A 19,523-nucleotide genomic window follows, 5' to 3' on the forward strand; every position below is an offset into this window, starting at 1 on the left:
TCATTTTTATTTAAACAAACCCCACTTACGATCATTTCAGAAAACTAAAAAGAAGGATCTTAGACAACTCAGAATGCAGCAGTGAAACCAAGGCACAGCCCCAGGCCCCTTTGCATGCTCAGAGGCCATTGGCCCTATAATGCTGTCACAGAACAGTTGTGAGCACTGGGACATGGAGATGGCCAGGCCTGACTCGAGGATCCCATTCTTCTACTTACTAATTGTAGGATGGTATGTAATTCCCACAACTCACTGAGCCCTGCTCTCTTTATTTGTAAACTTGGGAAGGTATTACTATACCCTCCCCTTACTCACTTGTGCAAGATAAGTGAAACAATTCCTACAACAGGCTAAGCAGAGTCTGGTCCCTGGGAAATGCTCACAAATGGGAGCTACTGTTGCTATTATTAAATGTGGACTGCATTCGAGTGAACCCTAAGGAGGACTCGGGACTTTGATTAAGCGTCACAGTCCAAACTCCACATCCCAAAGTAGGTCAGTAACCTCTGTGATACCGGTTCCTCCTCTGGGACACACATTCCCGATGTTATCCCACAAAGGCCAGGGAGATCAAACGGCCCTAGGCAACAGTGCTTCTAGAAGGCCAACACAGCAAAGCAAGCAAATGTCTGAGTTGTTTGTCTCCGTTTGTGGGCACATCAACCCCCAAATCAGTCTTCGAGCAATCTCTATGACAGCTCTGAGGGTGTAGAGGGGTTGGCAGTAGGTCATCAACCAAGAGGACAAGGAAGGAGCATCTTCCAGGCTCCTTCCCACACGCTTAGGTTATTGTGCCTGTGGTGTGCTGGCTTAGACCTCAGGTCTGCTGGTTGGTGCTAAGGTAGACTAACGTAGGGAAAGAAGGTGGCTATCCTCTGGCATGCTGACTACGCTCGAAGGGACCTGCAGACCTCTTCTCCCAGGGAATTCCCACACACTCTTCACACTGTGGCTAAGACTCTTTCTGATGCCTTCCCTGCTTCCTCAGATGCGTGTACTCATTTGTTCGTGTGTGTGCTGGTTTTGTGGCCATAGCTCCACCCAATAAGCTACAACGGCCCTTTCTAATTATAGACAAGTCTTGTTACCCAGCCGTTAAGTTCAGTAGTTACCATGAACACAGGATGAATTCATGAATACTGAAGCTTTGTTTCTAGGAAAAATAAAGGAGAAGGTTCCTCCATCCCTGGCCACAATTTCTCAGCCAATCAAGGGGTATGAGTGTGTGTGTGTGTGTGTGTGTGTGTGTGTGTGTGTGTGTGTGTGTATGCATTCTTATTTTATCCATTTTCCTATTCAAACCCAACTTCACTTAGTGCACTTTTTTGAGGCAGGGTCTCAAGAGACTGGCCTTTACCATGCCTTGTAGTTGAGGCTCCCCTTGCCTTACCGATCCTCCCTTCCCCTGCTCAGATTCCAGACATGTGCCGCCACACTCATTTTACATGGTGCTGAAGCTGGGACCCAGTGCTTCGTACATGCTAGGCAAGCACTCTACCCAGCTCCTAATATTCACGTTTTATTCATTACATTATATTGTGGTTAACAGCCCTATAACTATTGTTTAAACAAAGCTTATCAGATACGTCATCCTGATTTTTTTTTCTGCATCTCAGGGGAAAAAAACCTAATTCCTTATTATTCTGGAATGTGGCCATATCAAGCACTGAATCCACCAACTTAAAGCACAATAATGTGGCATTAAGTAGATCACAAAAAGACCACACAAGAGAGCTGAGAGAGAGAAAGAAGCAGAATGTTCTGTTTTCATCAACTGGGAACTGCATGAAGAACATCTCAGAATTCTCATGGCTACGAATAAGCTTCAGCTAATAGTCAAATATAGAATCCATAAACAATGAGGCCCAGATCTGTCTGTCTGTCTGTGTGTGTGTGTGTGTGTGTGTGTGTGTGTGTGTGTGTGTGCGTGCGTGCACGGGTGCTTCTGTCTTGGATTTGATACCAGCTTGTGATCTCCTTGCAGGAAAGCCTGATGTCTGAGCCTGTGTCTGACTCCCCCAGGCCCACTCCTGAATTCTTGCTTTGCTGGCTTCCCCTGAAACTCACCTCTCTGGACTGTTCTGGGAGGGTTTTCTTATCACTTAGCCTCCAGTTAGGCTAGAAAAACGTGATATCCCCGCTATAGCTGGAGGGAAGGGAGGACAGCGGGGAAGACACTCTCTATCCCTCAAGTTTTTCCTCTCAAGTGACCACCTCATGCCTTTGAACCCTGAGTGACAACTCCGCCAGTCCATTTGGACTCTTTGAACGAAGTCCCTTGGACTGGGTAATTGTAAGCAACATCAGTTTATTTCTATAGTGGTAGAGGCTGGGAAGTCCAAGATCAAGGCTCCAGAATATTGCGAGTCTTGAGAGCTCATTCTCTACTCCCCAGGGAAGACAGCAAGGCTCTTTTTGTTGCATCTCCACTCTGTGGAAGAGTGAGGGAACAGAAATGTGCCAGTTAATCTCAACTGAGAAAATTCTTCCAATCAGACTGACCTGTGGGCAAGCTTGTGGGGCCATTTTCTTGGTTGATAATTGATGTGCCTAGATGTACTCACTGTGGTGCCAGTTCTGGGCTAGCAACCCTGGGTGCTATAAGAAAACAGGGCAGTCTCTGAATTGTCCTTCCCTGGGAATCCTTCCCATATCCAATCATCAAATCTAGACACTATTGTGGATGCCAGCAAGTGCTGGATGACAGGAACCTGAGATAGCTGTCTCCTGAGAGGCTCTGACAGTACCTGACTAATACAGAAGAAGAAGCTCGCAGCCATCCATTGGACTGAGTACAGGGTCCCCAATGAAGGAGCCAGAGAAAGGACCAAAGGAGCTGAAGGGTTTGCAGCCCCTTAGGACGAACAACAATATGAACTAACTAGTACCCTCAGAGCTCCCAGGGACTAAAACTTTAACCAAAGAGTACACATGGGGGGACTCATGGCTCCAGCAGCATGTGTATAGCAGAGGATGGTGAAGTCGGTCATCAATGGGAGGCGAGGCCCTTGGCCCTGTGAAGGCTCTATGCCCCAGTGTAGGGGAATGCCAGGGCCAGGAAGCAGGTGGGGGTGGGGTGGTGAGCAGGGGGAGGGGAGAGAGAACAGGGGTTTGTTTTAGTTTTTGTTTATTTTATTTTATTTTTTATTTTTTATTTTGGAGGGGAACCTGGGAAAGGAGATATTGTAAATAAAGAAAACATCTAATAAAAAAAAATAGACAAAAAAAAAAAAAAAAAAAAAAAGAAAAAAGAAACCAGGGCAAGTAAGCCAGGAAGCATCATTCCTTCATGGCCTCTGCTTCTATTCCTGCTTCCAGGTTCGTGCTTTGAGTTCCTGCCCTGACTTTCTTCACTGATAGAGGGTGACCGACCTGAGAATTGTAAGCTGAAACAAACCCCTTCCTTCCCAAGTTGCTTTTGGTCATGGTACTTTATAACAGGAGTAGAAATTCAAAGACAGTGGAGAAACCAACAGACTCACTCAGTCATCATATGAGGCACCAAACCCATTTGCAAGAGTAGAGTCCTCATGGCCCAGCTACCTGTAACTCTGGTAGGTCCCATCTCTTAATTGAATCTTTTTGGGAATTTAAGTCTCCATAGGAATTTTGGAGGGACACACAATTTTAAGAAGTGGCTGTGCTCCTTGGTTGTTACTTCCCTCTGTGACACTCCTGAGGTGTTCCTAAATCCAGCCACATTTCAAAGTCACTTTGTGGATAAGCTCTCCTTCCGTTGTCCTAAATCCACAGTATGTGACTACTCAGGCTTTAAATAAGTTATCCGTCCATTGCTGCTAATAATATCTGCATAATTCCATTGTTCTATAAGCCCAAACTACCTTATTTCTTGGGGAGAATCTTTTCTAAAATGCTTTAATTTTTTTTTTTTTTTTTTACTTATTTACTTTACATCCTGATCACTGTCCCTCTTTCCACTAACCCCTCCTATAATCCTTCCCCATGCTCCTTCCCCTCTCCTCTGAGCAGTTGGGTTCCCCCCTCCCTGGGGGGGGGCATCTTCCCTACCCTGGCACTTCAAATCTTTTTGAGGCTAGGCACATCCTCTCCTACTGAGGCCAGACGAGGCAGCCCAGCTAGAAGAACAAGTCCCATGGACAGGCAACAGCTTTTGGGAAAGCTGTTGTTCGGGACCCACATCAAGACTAAGCTGCCCATTTGCTACATATGTGTGGGAAGGGCTAGGTCCAGTCTGTCTGTGTATGTTCTTTGGTTGGTGGTTCAGACTCTGAGAGCACCAAGGGTCCAGGTTAGTTGATTCTGTTGGTTTTCCTGTGGAGCTCCTATCCCCTTCGTGGCTGCAATCCTTCCTCCTATTCTTCCACAAGAGTCCCCAAGCTCCATCCACTGTTTGGCTGGGGGTGTCTGCATCTGTCTGAGTCAGCTGCTGGGTGGAGCCTCTCAGAGAATAACATGCTCCTGTCTGCAAGCATAACAGACAGTCATTCATAGTATTAGGGAATGATGCTCGCCCATGGGATGGCTTTCAAGTTGGGCTGGTTATTGGTTGGCTGTTCTTCCCTCAGTCTCTGTTCTATCCCTATGCCTACATTTCTTGTAGACAGGATAAATTGTGGGTTGAAAGTTTTGTGGGTGGATTGGTGTCTCTATCCCTCCACTGGGGTTCCTGCCTGGTTACAGGAGGTGGCCTCTTCAGGTTCCATATTCCCCAATGTGGTGAGTCACAGCTAATGTCACCCCCCAATAATAATAATGCTTTTATTAATTTTGGGGACAACTTTGTACATATATGTGGTGTGTTCTAATTACTGTTGCCCTGCTCTCTTTTATCTTCTTCCTGCCCATCATCCCTCTCTTCCCTACAAGTCTCTTTCCCACAGTTATGCCTTTTCGTGTTGTTCTATGACCCACTGAATTTAACTAGGGCCATCTGGGTGACCACAGGTTTGGAACTGTCCATTTGAGACCTCATGCACTTCCTAACTGGCATATAATTAAAGACAACATCAGTAGCCCATAGTTCAGCAGCGAGTTCCAAGCAGGCCCCTCTCTCAGGAAAAAAATCTTATTTCTTCCATCGGATCTTTGAGGATTTCATGTAGCGTGTTTTAATCACATCCACCACTCCACCACTCCTCCCAGCTCCATCCTTTTCCCTCCCACACTTTTTGGTTTTCACTCATCAAGACCAATGTGTGCTACCTATGCAATCTTGGATGTATGTGACCTTCTCCTGGAGCATGACAATACTTTTAATGTGTTTAAAACTCTCCCTGCCCTGGCAGCTGTTAATTGCCAATAGCTCCTCTGCTTGGGGTGAGACTTTATGTCTGCTGCATGCCAGGCTTTGGTCTGAACTGGGCTTGCATGGGGCTTGTGCATGCTGTCATAAGTGCTATGAGTTCATGCTTGTGTTTTAGTCATCTGCCGCCTCTGGCTCTTAAAGTCCCCCATCACCTCTTTCACAATGATCCCTGTGTCTCAGGAGGAGGTAATGTGATATGGACATCTCATTTGGGGCTGAGCATCTGTAGTCTCTACTCTTTGTACCTCAGCCAGTTGTGAGTCTCTTTGTCAATCACTGTTGACTGCAAAGAGCAACCTTTCTGAAGGGAGACAAGAGACGGCATTAATATGTTTCTGCACCAGGCAGGTAGAGTAGAGGGGTCCTGGTGGCGACCAGTCTGGGACCTAGCAAGTTCAAATGGCTCTGGGGCCCTGTATGGGTGGTTGGGGTTGGACCTTGATGTCATCGTTTAAATACTGAGACACCTATCCATATCCACAGAGTGCTTACACCGCTCTTGAGACGATGGTTCTGGGGAGTAGGCGTTGGTGTACTAAACTTCCAGGACTTCCTTTAAGGCCATTGCAAATTGATATGAATTCTAACCTCAAATACATGCTTACCAGGAAGATATGGGTTCCTCCTCTAAACTCACCTCCCATCGTACTTCCCGGGCTATCTTCTGTCTCTTCCTTAGAAGGGTGTATGCTGGGAGACCCAGGGAGAAGGGGGACTGCAAGAAGAATTCTGAGGAACAAATCCGCTCAGCCTCCATTAGAACTTTCCCATGTGACTAGATCTTAGCCAGGGACCAAGCCCAGATCTGGGTCTTCCTCACAGCTCAGTGGAAGGAAGGCCCATGCTTTCTTCCCCATGCCTAATGGCCCATGGAGAAGGAACTGATCCCTGCCGTGGACTTGGGCATCTGTGAACTGAGACATATCAGGTGCCCAACACACCCAAGCCCTGATAACCAAGCTTGTAAGCCATGGGAATTTGAAGAGGAGTAACTACTTGTTACTGACAGCAATGACCGAGGACCTCTGAATCACAGTAGCTGTGCGGCATCCACACAGGAGACGGTGGGTAAGTATGGTCAGCGGCCCAGCACTATGAGTAAGTACCAGAAACAAACTTGAAGAGTTTGTTTCTCTTCCGTCAAGTTCGCCTTTCTCCATTCAACTTATTCTACTGCTATCAGAAAGAATTTTAAATGCAAATTTGTCTCTCTTCCTGATCAATGAAATTTTTAGAGAGTAAAATTTCAATCAATGACATTTTTACCTGAGAGTAAAAGTTCACCTTCCCCAATTTTTAAAATACACCTAGATTTATAGTTTGTTTCAATTTAGCCACTGCTGGTCATTCTTGCCATCCAACAGCAACTGTGTGTATGTTTACACACACACACACACACACACACACAGAATGATGCCCATATATTTGTACACACACTCACTCACTCACACACACACTGATGCCCCAGAAACAACTAATAACTTCCCCAAATAGTCTATCCCCTCAACTTGCAAAATACTTCTATTATTTCTACCCACTTGTTTTCCTAAAAATATCGATAATTTACCTCCAAAACTGAATTAGATGTTATATTCTCTATGAGAGTGCTTCACAATTTAGTGTACCCGGTTCCTGCCTGGGTCTTGTTAAAATGATCTTTTTAATAGGTGCAGATGAAGTCTCAGACTTAGACTGTTTGCTTCTAACCTGGCTGCTGGCCCTCAGATGACAGTCTGAGGAGTGAGGTGCCAGGAAGTTTCCCCCGTGCCAGCCTTGCCCAGACTAATTCATCCCTTCCTTCCTAGAGTCTTCTTTACAGACAACACGTCCATCGTTACTTCAATTGCTGTGTTTGAATCTTACTAGATGCTGTGCCTGACTTCTCAGCTAGGAACCTCTAGTCTTCTGTCTTAATTTCTCTGAGCATCTGTACCCTGTGCCGAGTACATGACGTTCAAAAAACACTTGATAATATGTTGGGTACATGTGGCATATCACTGAGGACTAGCTAGGTACTTTCTACTTGGAAAATATGAAACCTGTTAGGTCTCAAACTCAAGAGTTATTTAACATATCAAAGCAGACCTGGCCTCCAGGTTCTCCCAGCATCCCTCAGTCCCTACCTGTTACAGTATATGTCTGGCATATCCTGCCCCCTACCCTAAACTTCTCCAGCCTATGTGTTGAGCTGTCCTTCCCTGTATAATCCAGTCATTTTGGTCACTCAGCTTTTTCCTTCTACCCTTCCCTCTCCCCACTCTTCCCTCTCTCCTCCCATTTCTCCTCCCATGGCCCAGCTCAGGGTCACGTTTACTCTGGACTCTCCCAGATGTCTCTGTCTCTGTCTTTCCCTCATATCTCCACCAATAAACATTCTCCACCCTACCTAGGAGCAGTCATGTCTTTCCTCTTTATTTCTTTTCTTTTCTTCTTCTTTTTTCATTCAGAAACCATGTGGCCATTTTTATTTAAGCAAAGTGAGGTATCAGAAATCCGGAACTCAAGTCACAGAGCCTATACTTGTAAAATATGTAGCTTTATTTTTTGCCATAAGCAACTATTGACTTGTGGCCCCTACAGAGGGTAAGACATATCTGCAATACTTTTATCTTGAACACAAGCAATAAATACACTCCGGATCCAGGCATAAATACGTAGTCCCAAACATTACGAATTGCAAGACCTATAAAATACATTTCAAACCAAAAACCTTTCTGTGGACACAAGGCACCATTTACAAAAATGTAAGACAGAAACCAGCAGAAGAGAACCCAATCTTCCCAAGGAGGGCACTGGAGTAAGCGGTGCACACACATCCATCAAAGCCTCCATGCACCTGAGGTTAAGAGAGCCAATACCACTGTAAGGGGTACCAGTCTCCAAAACCACACCACAGACATCTCTCCGTTCCACTCTTTATCTTCTAGATTGGATGTCCCAGAAATCATCTTAATTATGGGTTCCCAAAAGAGAATGTTCAGTAGGCTGAGAAATAAACAAAGATGATTGTGGGCCAGTTGAGGAAGATCATTTTCTGAATGACAGAGTTCTATCTGTACACAGTGATTACAGCCGGAAGTGATGCATTTGAGCCTCAAGCCAGCCTAAATGCCATGGGACTTAGGAAAGAGGGGTCTGTGACTCTGATCATTTTTCTAGGAGCTTTGTCTGAACACGGCAGGAAAATCAAGTGTGCCTGGCATCAGGGAATCCTCCTTCTCACAAGAGAGCCAGCTCTAGGTTGAAGAGATAATTACAGGAAACCATCTGCAGGAGCCTAGTTGAAAGCACCTTTGAAGCTCTTGTATAAATGGCCTCAGGTGATGTGACTCTGGTAGGTTGGGAGAATGAAAGGGTTAATTTTTAAGTGGCTCCAGGGTTGTGAACTCAGATCCAGGTGAGGATGAAGATGAGGAAGAGAACAGCTTATTTCAATTTGGAGGGTCCCACTGCGCCCCCCAGTGCTCTATGTAGGAGCAACATGGCTGGGGTGGTGGTGGTATGCGGCCTAAGGACTGACTTTCCTGTGCTAATGTGCTCAGCAGTCCAGTCTCAGTAGGAGGCAGTGTTGAGAAGAGCTAAGGTGCTGCACTGGAGTTATCTTTGGGTGGCATCTCAATCTCCGTCTTTCCCAGTTCTGTCACCAGGGCAGCCGTCTGGCTTTTAAAAGAGCAAGTCCACTTTCTGTAAAACATGAATACTACTGTGTGGTTGGGTTGGTACGAACTGTGATTCTCCAGGGATTACTGGTATGCCCGATAGATGCATGTCACGTGTGCAAGTGCCAATCAGCAGTGGGCATCTTGTGCATTTTGGGAGCGCTTCCCAGTGCTTGACTCTTTTTCCTTCTTGATAGTTTGCGCAAGAGCAAACTCCTCCTTCTTCTGCTAGGATCTTGAGAGTCTTGACGTGGCAACCTTAAGACTGCTAAAACCCTAAGGCCTGAGAGAACGCAAAGTCTCAAAGTCACAGAATCATCACAGTGTGACCCTACCTTGGTTTGTGTGGGTAGTGCTGAGTGGATGCTGCTTCTGAGAGGCTGGATTGATGAACATTCTGTAGTCACTGCCTCAGCAGCCAGTCACACACGTGGCTCACCGTGAAGCAGGGCTGCCGGACTAGTAACAACTCAAAGAGTTCTTTTGCAGCTGTTTATTCCCACCATCAGAGGCCCTCTCATTTCTGACCAACCTCAGACACTCTGTGGTCCAGCTGTGGGGTCTGAGTGTGTTGCCCCACTCCATCCACCCAATGGAGCTCCCTGTGCCCTATCAAAGAGAGGTGGCAATGTGCTCTGAAACCTTCTGACATCCAGCCTTTGGCACAAGCATCCACTCCACCCCATGTGTGGCAGGAAGCTGTGGCTGACAGCCTCACAGTAGAAGAGCACCCTGGTTTAACCATCTCTTGCATTTCTTAGAAAAAGAATAATGCTTTCCCACTCTTCCATCCATAAAAGAGGCATATTGTCTCATTGGGCCAAGTTAAAAGTTACTTGAACTATTCTTAAAATAATAATAGAGAAGGGTGTGGTCTATATCTGCCTCTCCTGGTTGCTAAGAAGGGGAAGGGACACTCCTGAGAGCGGGTGATGGAGCTTTGAGTACAGCATATGACAAGAGGCTGGGATGGGGTGGACACGGAGAAACTGCTCCAGTTGTGGTCCAGATGTTGGCTCAGTGGCTGGCCCCAACCTCTTTTAGGATGCTGCAGTGTGGCTGTACAGGTGCTGGCACCATGGCCCAGGCCCCTGTCAGGGTTCCTGGGCTGGTGGCAGCTTTTAATGCTCTGGAAAAAAAGGACATTGTTCCTTCATTCAGGATTCATGGCTGTGGCTGGTCAATGAGTCCCTGCTAAAGTCCAGATTCTGCGATTTCAGCCAGCTGACTTAACAGCTGGGAGAAGGGTGGCCGGTCTTCTGGTTTCTGAAGAGTAACAGAGAGATGTCTGTAAGTTCCTCATACCTGGACATTTAAGGTAAGTTTAAAGCAGACCCGAATTTAATAGTAACATCCTTTCTAAGTTCAAAATATGACTCCACACAGGCTGTATTGGAGGCAAGATGCCCTTACACTCCATAACAGAGAGTCTGAGGCCAGACAACACTTTTAAATTCACAGCCTCCTTTTTAAAAGGGGGACCAAACCTAGAACCTTACACATGTGACGCTGAGCTTAAATCTCAATGCCATCACTCGTCCATTGTGTGAAATTGGACAGATGGCCAAAACCTCTATGAACATCAGTTTTCCCATCAGTAAAAAGGAGATGAAATCTAGCTCAGAAGTAGTTTTGAGAATTAAGTAAATCACGCATAAAATGTATCCCAACAGCACTAAATAACAAAAAAGGAAACATTTATGCTTAAAACTCACACTGTATGTATAGGATGTATATAAGAAAAATATAAAATTATGTTAAATCAGAGATGCTTGAAGTCAACACTAGTGCTTAGTTGTCACTGCTTCACAATGTGATCTACAGATTCAACACAACATCAACCAGACCTCCCAGCACGGTGATTTTGTGGTATTGACCAGCTAAGTCTGAAATGTAGATGAAGAGACAAAAGTCTCAGAGAACAAATACAACAAAGACAAAGAAAAGCAGAGTTGGGGGGCTGATACTACCCAACTTGGGGGTTTACTCTAAAGTTCATCACCGGTGACACTGGTGAAAGGATAAACAGTGGATCAGAAGGACAGAACAGGGGACCCAGAGAGACCCTGATGAGCACAGCAAGCAGACAATGGGACAAGTTAGAGACAACAAACACTTCTGCAACTGCCCATCCACATAGGAACCAGCAATTCAAGTAACAAACCTAGGCTGCTCACTGCACAAGTAGTTTCAAGGGTGAAACGGGGGAGACAGCCTCCTTGATTGGGGGTGGGAGAGGGACCTCAGTAATAGGGAGAGTGACAGTAAACAACACTAAGGGTGTCTGAAAAAAGCCATCAGTAAGCATATTATTTATCTACCTAAAACTACGTGCAATACATACAAGCCTGTGTATACATATATAGTTTAAATAATGTTATACTACTTGAGCTGACCATACCCCACACCAAGAACCACAGACTAACAAAAACCTAAACACTAGGCATGAGAAACTCCCTTTAGAGTTGCTGGTCATGGGAGTCCAAGAGACCCCCTACACAATATAGACTTGCTGCTGCCCTCGGTTGCCTCCTGGAGGTCAAAGGCAACTGCTTATTGCTGAAGACACTGTGCACTTTGGACATAAGACATTAAGGAGCCAAGCTGGCTCTGACTTGAAAGCCTCCTCCCTTAGGTCTAGCTTTCATTGCACTGAAAAGTGCCTTGAAATCTTCCAAGAGGGAAGCAATGGGCAATCCTGCCCAGCTATGATGCCTGTAGATCCTGCGGCTTTGAGCACGGCACAATAACCCTAAGGATGCAGTAGAGTCACTCATTTCCTGGCCAACAGCTCTTCTATTAGATTTAAAGACGACTCAAAAGGAGGGAAATCATGCCTGGTACTGGAAACTTACCCCATTACCTGGGGCTGGTGATGTCATAGATCTTAGAGAATAACTATGACACTTTATAAACAAGATTAACTCCTAACTGTACTCTAAGTATCTATCCTTAAACAGATAAGTGTAGCTTTCACTCCTTAAAAAAAAAAAAAAAAAAAATCAAGTGACCATATGCGTGTGGGTTCATTTCTGGGTCTTCAATTCTGTTCCATTGATCTACCTGCCTGTCACTGTACCAATACCATGCAGTTTTTATCATGATTGCTCTGTAGTACAGCTTATGTCAGGGATGGTGATTCCACCAGAGGTTCCTTTATTGTAGAGAATAGCTTCATGATCCTAGGTTTTTTGTTATTCCAGATGAATTTGCAAATTGCTCTTTCCAAGTCTTTGAAGAATTGAGTTGGAATTTTGATAGGGATTGCATTGAATCTGTAGATTGCTTTTGGCAAGATGGCCATTTTTACTATATTAATCCTGCCAATCCACGAGCATGGGAGATCTTTCCATCTTCTGAGATCTTCTTCAATTTCCTTCTTCAGAGACTTGAAGTTTTTGTCAAACAGATCTTTTACTTGCTTAATTAGAGTCACACCAAAGTATTTTATATTATTTGTAACTATTGTGAAAGGTGTTGTTTCCCTAATCTCTTTCTCCACCTGTTTATCCTTTGTGTAGAGGAAGGCCACTGATTTGCTCACAACCATCTGAAACTATGGTCCCAGGGATTCTGAAGCCCTCCTCTGTCCTCTGTGGGGTTGCATGCACGTGGCACGCAGACACATCTACAGGCACAACACCCATACACATATTTTTTTAAGTAAAAAAATTGAATATATTACTAAGAGAATGAAAAGATAAACTGTAGGCTTGGAGAAAACATTTGCAAAACATATAATAATAAGAAACCCTTTTAAAGCTAACTATAGGAAATTAACAATCCAGCTGAAAGGTGGGCAAAGATCTGAGCAGGAATTTCACTAAGATTACAGATGACAAAGAAACATAAAAAGGTATGCAACATGGCAAGTCACTAAAGAAATGGCAATTGAGACAACAGAAAATATAATTCTCCCTCTCCTCTGTAAGAATAGTGATGTCCAACACAACCAGTATTGCTATGTATGAGAAGCATCGGAACCAGGCTTGGTCACACACACCTTTAATCCCTGCACTCAGGTGGTAGAAGCAGAGACAGGTGTATCTCTGTGGGTTCAAGGCCTGGTCCATATAGTGAGTTCTAGGAAAGCTAGGGCTACATAGTTCCAAATAAAAAAACAAACAAAACCAAAAAACCAAAATAAAACAAAAGCACCAGAAGTCATCATTCCTGCTAATAATAAAAAAGGACTTAGGACCTGACAGTATTTAGTTTTTTAAATAAACTAAACATAGTGTTAACATATGACCCAGCAACCACTCCTAGGCATTTACCCAACTGAGTTGAAAATTTATGTCCATACATAGATTCACCTTAATAGATTCATTTGCAGTAAATGCTTATTGCAGGCTTACTCATCATTGTTGGAAACTGAAAGCTACCAAGAAAGTTCCTTTAGTAAGCACATGAATAAACAAACTATGGTATGTCCATACAGTGGAGTACTACTCAACAATAGAAAAGAAATAAACAATAAAAACCAAGAAAGCATACGTGCAGTACACATTGATAGCCACACACTGAAATATCATACTGTACTCCATATGTACATAAAATGAAAACCTAATTATAACATATAAACATGTACAAAGTCCTGCCTGCTTATTATGATCATCCTTGATCCCCATCCTTATAGGCCATGTCCTTTATCTCATGATGAAGGCCCTGAAAATGTGTGGTATGATTCAGGGGGAACTTCCTTGTACTGACCTCTTTCCAGCAATGATTCATGATCTGGTAGACATGAGAGGAGGCCAGGCGGGGCTTGTATAACCGAAAGCCAGTGCTGATGTCTTCCACGACCTCTGAATTGCTTCGGTTTTCATATGGGATTTTGCCTTCACTGAAAACTTCCCACATCAGTACACCTAGGAGCAACAGTGAGCAGAACAGCAGCTAAGGGGAAAGTGTGAGCACCAAAGAGATGCACAGTGGCCCACCACCAGCAGGGCCTTGGAGTGCATAGGAAGTACCCCTCTCGACCTCTAGAAGTGCAGTATCAGGCCCACATGAGCCTCACCAGGCCTTCCCTTAAGTTTTTTCATCTATTGATTGACTGTTCTATTTTAAAATATTTATTTATTTAGTGTGTGTGTGTGTGTGTGTGTGTGTGTGTGTGTGTGTGTGTATGATGTGTGTGCATGTGCTTGAGGAGTCTAGAGGAAGCCACCGGATCTTCTGAAGAGGTTCTGAGGTGTATATGAAGCAAATGAATTTATATCTAGACTTGGCTTTCATTTCTAAGCTTTCTTGCACTCTCTCCTACCCCACTCCACAGCTACAAATACATATGCATACACATATATGCAACTGTCCCAAATCCATTTTGGGTGTCAGGCACTTCATATACAGACTCTTAACTTGTTTGTAGACACTGAGGAGAAAGCATCTTCCCATAGTACGTTTCTCCACGTCTGCCGTTCATTGAGAGGATGCCCCAGCTTTGTCTTTATCATGTACTGACAGCACAGACTCTCAGAAAGGAGGGGAGGTTGCTGGTGTCCTAACCAGAGCTCTGCAAGGGTAAAACTAGAGGCCATGAGGATGGAGCTCCCTAAAGTCTGATCTCCAAATACCCAATAAGAGTCAGCTCCTACACTTGTTTGAATGGGAGACTTCTGAACCTCCTCCTCCTACCCTTCTCCTGGGGTCACTAACCTGCAGGCTCCCGGGAGGCGCCCCAGGACCTGGAAATTCAGACTCTGACGATGAAGAAAACTGTTCAGTATTCTAAGGTGCCAGGACTTCTATGAGGTGTCTTTGGAAAGTGAGTTGTTGCTGCTGTTGGGTAGTAACTGCTTTAGTGTGAATCTTCTGAGGCATGGACGGGGCGGAGTTCATAGAGACCACTGACTTGTTCAAGGAAGCAATGGGGTAAATTACACAGACTGCGTTTGTGACAAAACCCACAGGGCCGAGGCAGTCAGGAGGTTCTTAGCCTGCAGGCTGCTCCAGTTTGCACATGATACTGTCTGCTTTTCTCTTTTCTTCATCTGTCTGTGTGTCTGTCTGTCTGTCTGTCTGTCTGTCTATGTGTCTGTCTGTCTGTGTGTCTGTGTATCTGTCTGTCTATGTGTCTGTCTGTGTGTCTGTCTGTCTATATGTCTGTCTGTCTGTCTGTCTGTCTGTGTATCTGTCTATGTGTCTGTCTGTCTGTCTGTGTATCTGTCTATCTATGTGTCTGTCTGTCTGTCTGTCTGTCTGTCTGTCTGTCTGTCTTTCCCCCCCAAGACAGAGTTTCTCTGTATAAAAGCCCTGGCTGTTCTGGAACTCTTTCTGTAGATCATGCTGACCTGGAACTCAGAGATCTGCCTCTGTCTCCCACATATTGTGGTTAAAGGTGTGAGCCATCCTGCCCAGCTGCCCCTACCTGTTTCTGTTCTTCACCTGTCTACCAACCTTATTCTTGTTTCTCTTCCAATCACACATCTCAGGAAGGGATGCACTGTAGACTAACCTTCTGGAGAACACAATAGACTATTGTTGTGCTGACACGCTAGGACTTCCCAAACTCCGTTCTGCAGGTGCAGGTAAAGGTGCTGGCATGGCTCCCACTCTAAACATCTTCATGGGGGCCCTGCCTTGGCAGTGTCGATGGCTCTATGACCCACAGAGAGATGGCCATGCGTTGGCCCTAGCCTTCCTCTATACCTGTGGACAGTTGTGCAAGGATGGCACCAGAACAATTTCCTCCAAGTTCATTCCTCCAAGTAACTCCTACTCTGTTAGCAGAGTAACAGCCAAGCCAGGAGGGGTGTGTGTGTGTGTGTGTGTGTGTTGAGTGTGTGTGTGTGTTGTGTGTGTTGAGTGTGTGTTGAACTAAGGAATAGAGCAGAAAGATTCATAATTAACAAGCTTTGAGCTCATGGACCTTTCGTATGGCATGGCAAGGTCAACCGACAGCAGTTTCTCTCCAAAGTGCCATCTCTATAGTCTTCATATCGAAGAGGGTTTTTTTGGTACACTTTCATGCACGCTGTTAGTGTGCGGAAATTATGAGATAGGCTGACATCAAACCCAGCAAGTTATTTAGCCTTTCCCACATGTTAGTGTCATTCATTCATTCACTCATTCATTCCTTCCCACCAACTGTAAATGCCTTTGTTCTCCCTCTAACTCAGTAACTCTTGTTCTCTGGATGTAGTTGAGTTTTCACGCTTGCGAGTTCCAGTCAGAGACACAGCTTCATGAATATTTGAATGGAGACATTTGTTCAAGAGTTACTTCTAGAAAAGCTTCAGAGCATGCTAGGTAAAACAGACCCTCCCCAGCCCTAAACGCTCTCTGTACCAATGCAGCTTTATTTGAGCCACAGCACGTAGTGACCCAAACTCTACTGCATTTTTATCTGCTATCTTGTGTGACAATCACCTGCCTCTTCTCCTCAAACATCTAGCTTCAAGAGCTCTGTGCCTCCTTCTCCTCAGCACCTGAGCAGCGCTGGAGTATAACGGACACTCAGTGAACCATCGTGGAGTAACAAAAGCTTACAGAGGATTAAGTATGGAAATGGTGGACACAGCACAGTTTGGCTTTCAAAGGCTTCATATTCCAATCTCCTGACTCCTCCAACTTTCCAGATCACAGTAGCTACCACAAGACTCCCTTCCCACTATTATTTTTAATTTTGTAGCTGTTCTGAAGACATCTAGAAATAAATGCAACAAAAAGAACCCATTTGAACATTTCAGGCTGTTCTGACACAGGCCTGCAGTGGGTTCTTTCTCTACACAGGCGTCAGAACGAAGTACACTTGTTTGCATTTGAGAAAGAAATAGCTGGTCCACCGTTCCAGATCACACAGGGGTGGGCTCAGGGTGACACTTACCAAATGACCACACATCTGACTTGCTGCTATAGCGACTAAAGGAGAACACTTCTGGGGATGCCCACTTCACTGGGAATTTGGTGCCTGTGGAGCTGGTATATTGATCATCAAGGACAAACCTGGGAAGAGGCGAGGAAGAGGTCAGAATGGTGCAGGGCCGAGTCTCCTTCCTTACAGGGGACGACACCACACCCCCCACATTACCTTGTCATCCCGAAATCGGACACCTTGATGACCTGGTTTTCTCCCACCAAACAGTTTCTGGCGGCCTACAGTAGAGAGGTAGGCAAAAGAGAAAAGAAGCCTTGGGTGGAGAGCCAGGAAAGGAAGGGCCTCCCCTCACTAGACTCTGTTTCTCTGTGTTGCTGTACAAAGTCACTGCAGAGCCTTACAGATGTTGGACATCACCAACAGTCTGCCGAGCTAGTTGGAGATTTGGGGAGCTAGCTGAATGTGCAAGCCCTTTCATCAGGATAAGGACTTTATTTTCTAATTATTAGAAGAGATCCAGTGTTTCCAGCCAGTAATTCACTGGAATTACTGATGTCATTGGAGCTGCCTGCAGTGATTAATATGAAAGTGATTAACATGAAAGTCAATCCCCTTAAAGTTATCCTAAATAGGGAGAGTCCCTGGCCCCTCTCAGTACCCCACTAGGTAGTCTTGGAAGAGTCCTGGGAGACAAGAGAACCTGTGGGTCTCACCCTGAAAAGTACTTCCATGTTCACCTGGGGACTCACATGAATATTCATGATCCCCACCCCTTACAGGGTCCCAGGCTCCCTCTCAGATTATGTGGTGCAGTTTTGGTAGAAAGACAGTGCTTCAGCCCAAGTGCCCATCAGTGAGAGAAGGGTTAAGAAAAAGTCACACGGTGTGTGTAGACATAGGTGAGGGAGGGAGGAGGGGTACTCAGCCACAAGGAAGAATGAAGTGATGTCACTTGCTGGGATGGAACTGGGGACATCTGGTTAAGTGAAATAGCTACCCTTAAGGACAAACAGAATGTTGTGTTTTTTTCCCTCATACATGAAATCTAGATTAAAGCATACAGGTAGAGTGTTTGGGAAGAGGAAGGGAGCTCGTGAGATCAGGGACAAGGGACAATGCGGGAGAGTTTGAATACGATCAAAGCGTACTTAGAAAAAAGTCGTAAGGAAACCATCGCTTCGGACACTTAACATATGCAAACAATATGTTTTACAAAGTGAAACTGCCCTGGCTCGTCTCCTTCATTTTTACAGGGGGAAACTGAGGCACAGAGAAGGCAATTAGGAGTGGTTGTAAGTTCCACGTTGGAAGAATGTGGATTGAAACTCTAAGGGCGCAGGTTAGAGGAATGGTTCAGATCTGAGCATTCACTTCCCTACCAGGACCTCCTGAAGTGGGTGGAACAGGAAGAGGCTGAGAGGATGGAAGGCCATGTGGGGCGCGCTGCTAAGACTTGGCAGAGATACATTTCAGTGGAATAGGTGCTCTTTTGTCCTGCACTTGCAGGTGTTGGCCCTCTGCACTTGCTCATACCAGGTCTCTGTGGATGACACACGCCTTTTCCAGGTAGGCCATGCCCTCACACACGTCCAGGCACATGCCCAGCAGGGTCTCTGCAGCAAAGAGACCCCGCTGACTTCGGAGGTAATCTGATAGGCAGCCGTGCTCCATGAACTCAAACACCAGGCAGATGGGGGCTTGCTCCAGGCACACCCCGTAGAGCTGCACCAGTTTGGGGTGAGAGAGTTTCCTGGAAGAAAAAGGCAAGAGACAAGACAACCTATTCAGTATTCCAAAAGTGCTGGGTATATGATGGCACTGAAGTAGATGGGAGTCACTTCATCCAGCTCAAGGTTGTGAGAACAGAACCAAACCCCAAGTCCAAATCAAAGAGGGTCATGGGAGCCAAGGTCTGGGTGTAGCAGGGAGTCAGCTGGTGTGAATGAAGATGGACAGAGGCCAGTGTGGGCCAGAGTAGAGATGGGAGTAGAGGAGACTAGAGAGCAGACATACAGCAGGTCTTGTAGATCATGCTGAAGTCCCCCCACCCTGTCTTTCGCTCTTTCTCCTTCCCTCCCTCCCTCTCTCCACCAACTCCTCTCTTTGTGTAGGCCACAGGTCAGTGATGGGTGTTATTCCCAAGGCATTAGCAACCCTTTCTTCTGTTTCATTTCTTTCTCTTTTTTTGAGAATGAGATTATTTTTCTCACATAAATCCTGATTATGGTCCTCCCCCCCCATCTACTCCTCCCCATTCCTCTCTACCTTCCCTCCCATCTGGATCCATCCCTTTCTGTCTCTCATTAGAAAATGAACAGGCTTCTAGGGATTAATGATAAAACATAAGATAAACAAAAACAAACACATAGGAGTTGGACAAGAGACAAACAGAAAGTAAAGAGGCCAAGAGAAGATAGGAATCAGAGACCCTAACTTAACTGTCCATACCCAGGATTCCCATGAAAACATAAAGTGGAAGTCATCATACATGTGCGGAAGACCTGCTGCTGCTACCTGTGCAGGTCCTGTGTATGCTGCCTCCATCTCTGTGAGTTCATCTGCGCTTGTGAGCATGTGTGGGCTCATGCTGATTTCAAGGGCCTTGTTTTCTTTTTATAGCTGCATGTATGTATGTGTACTAAGTGTGTGCCTGTGGCGATCTCCTGGAACTGCACTTGTGAGCTATAAATCCTCTTAACCACTTTTTCTCCGGCCTCTACCTTTCCTTTCCCTCCCTCCCTCCCTCCCTCCTCCC

General features: G+C 45.4%; 1 protein-coding gene across 1 annotated transcript in view; it reads right to left on the reverse strand.

The window, feature by feature from the left end:
- Positions 1–7,804: 7,804 nt before the first annotated feature.
- Positions 7,805–19,523, reverse strand: part of Itk (IL2 inducible T cell kinase) — a 63,540-nt gene continuing 51,821 nt past the window's right edge. Inside the window, exons 13-17 of the mRNA XM_031350801.1 lie at positions 18,302–18,518; positions 16,982–17,046; positions 16,778–16,896; positions 13,660–13,817; positions 7,805–10,212 (exon numbers count right to left, since the gene is read on the reverse strand). Of these exons, the coding sequence (XP_031206661.1) occupies positions 10,141–10,212; positions 13,660–13,817; positions 16,778–16,896; positions 16,982–17,046; positions 18,302–18,518 (631 nt within the window). The 3' untranslated portion in view covers positions 7,805–10,140. The remainder of the gene's footprint in view (positions 10,213–13,659; positions 13,818–16,777; positions 16,897–16,981; positions 17,047–18,301; positions 18,519–19,523) is intronic.

The sequence above is a fragment of the Mastomys coucha genome, unplaced genomic scaffold (genome assembly GCF_008632895.1).
Source record: "Mastomys coucha isolate ucsf_1 unplaced genomic scaffold, UCSF_Mcou_1 pScaffold5, whole genome shotgun sequence".
NCBI lineage: Eukaryota > Metazoa > Chordata > Mammalia > Rodentia > Muridae > Mastomys > Mastomys coucha.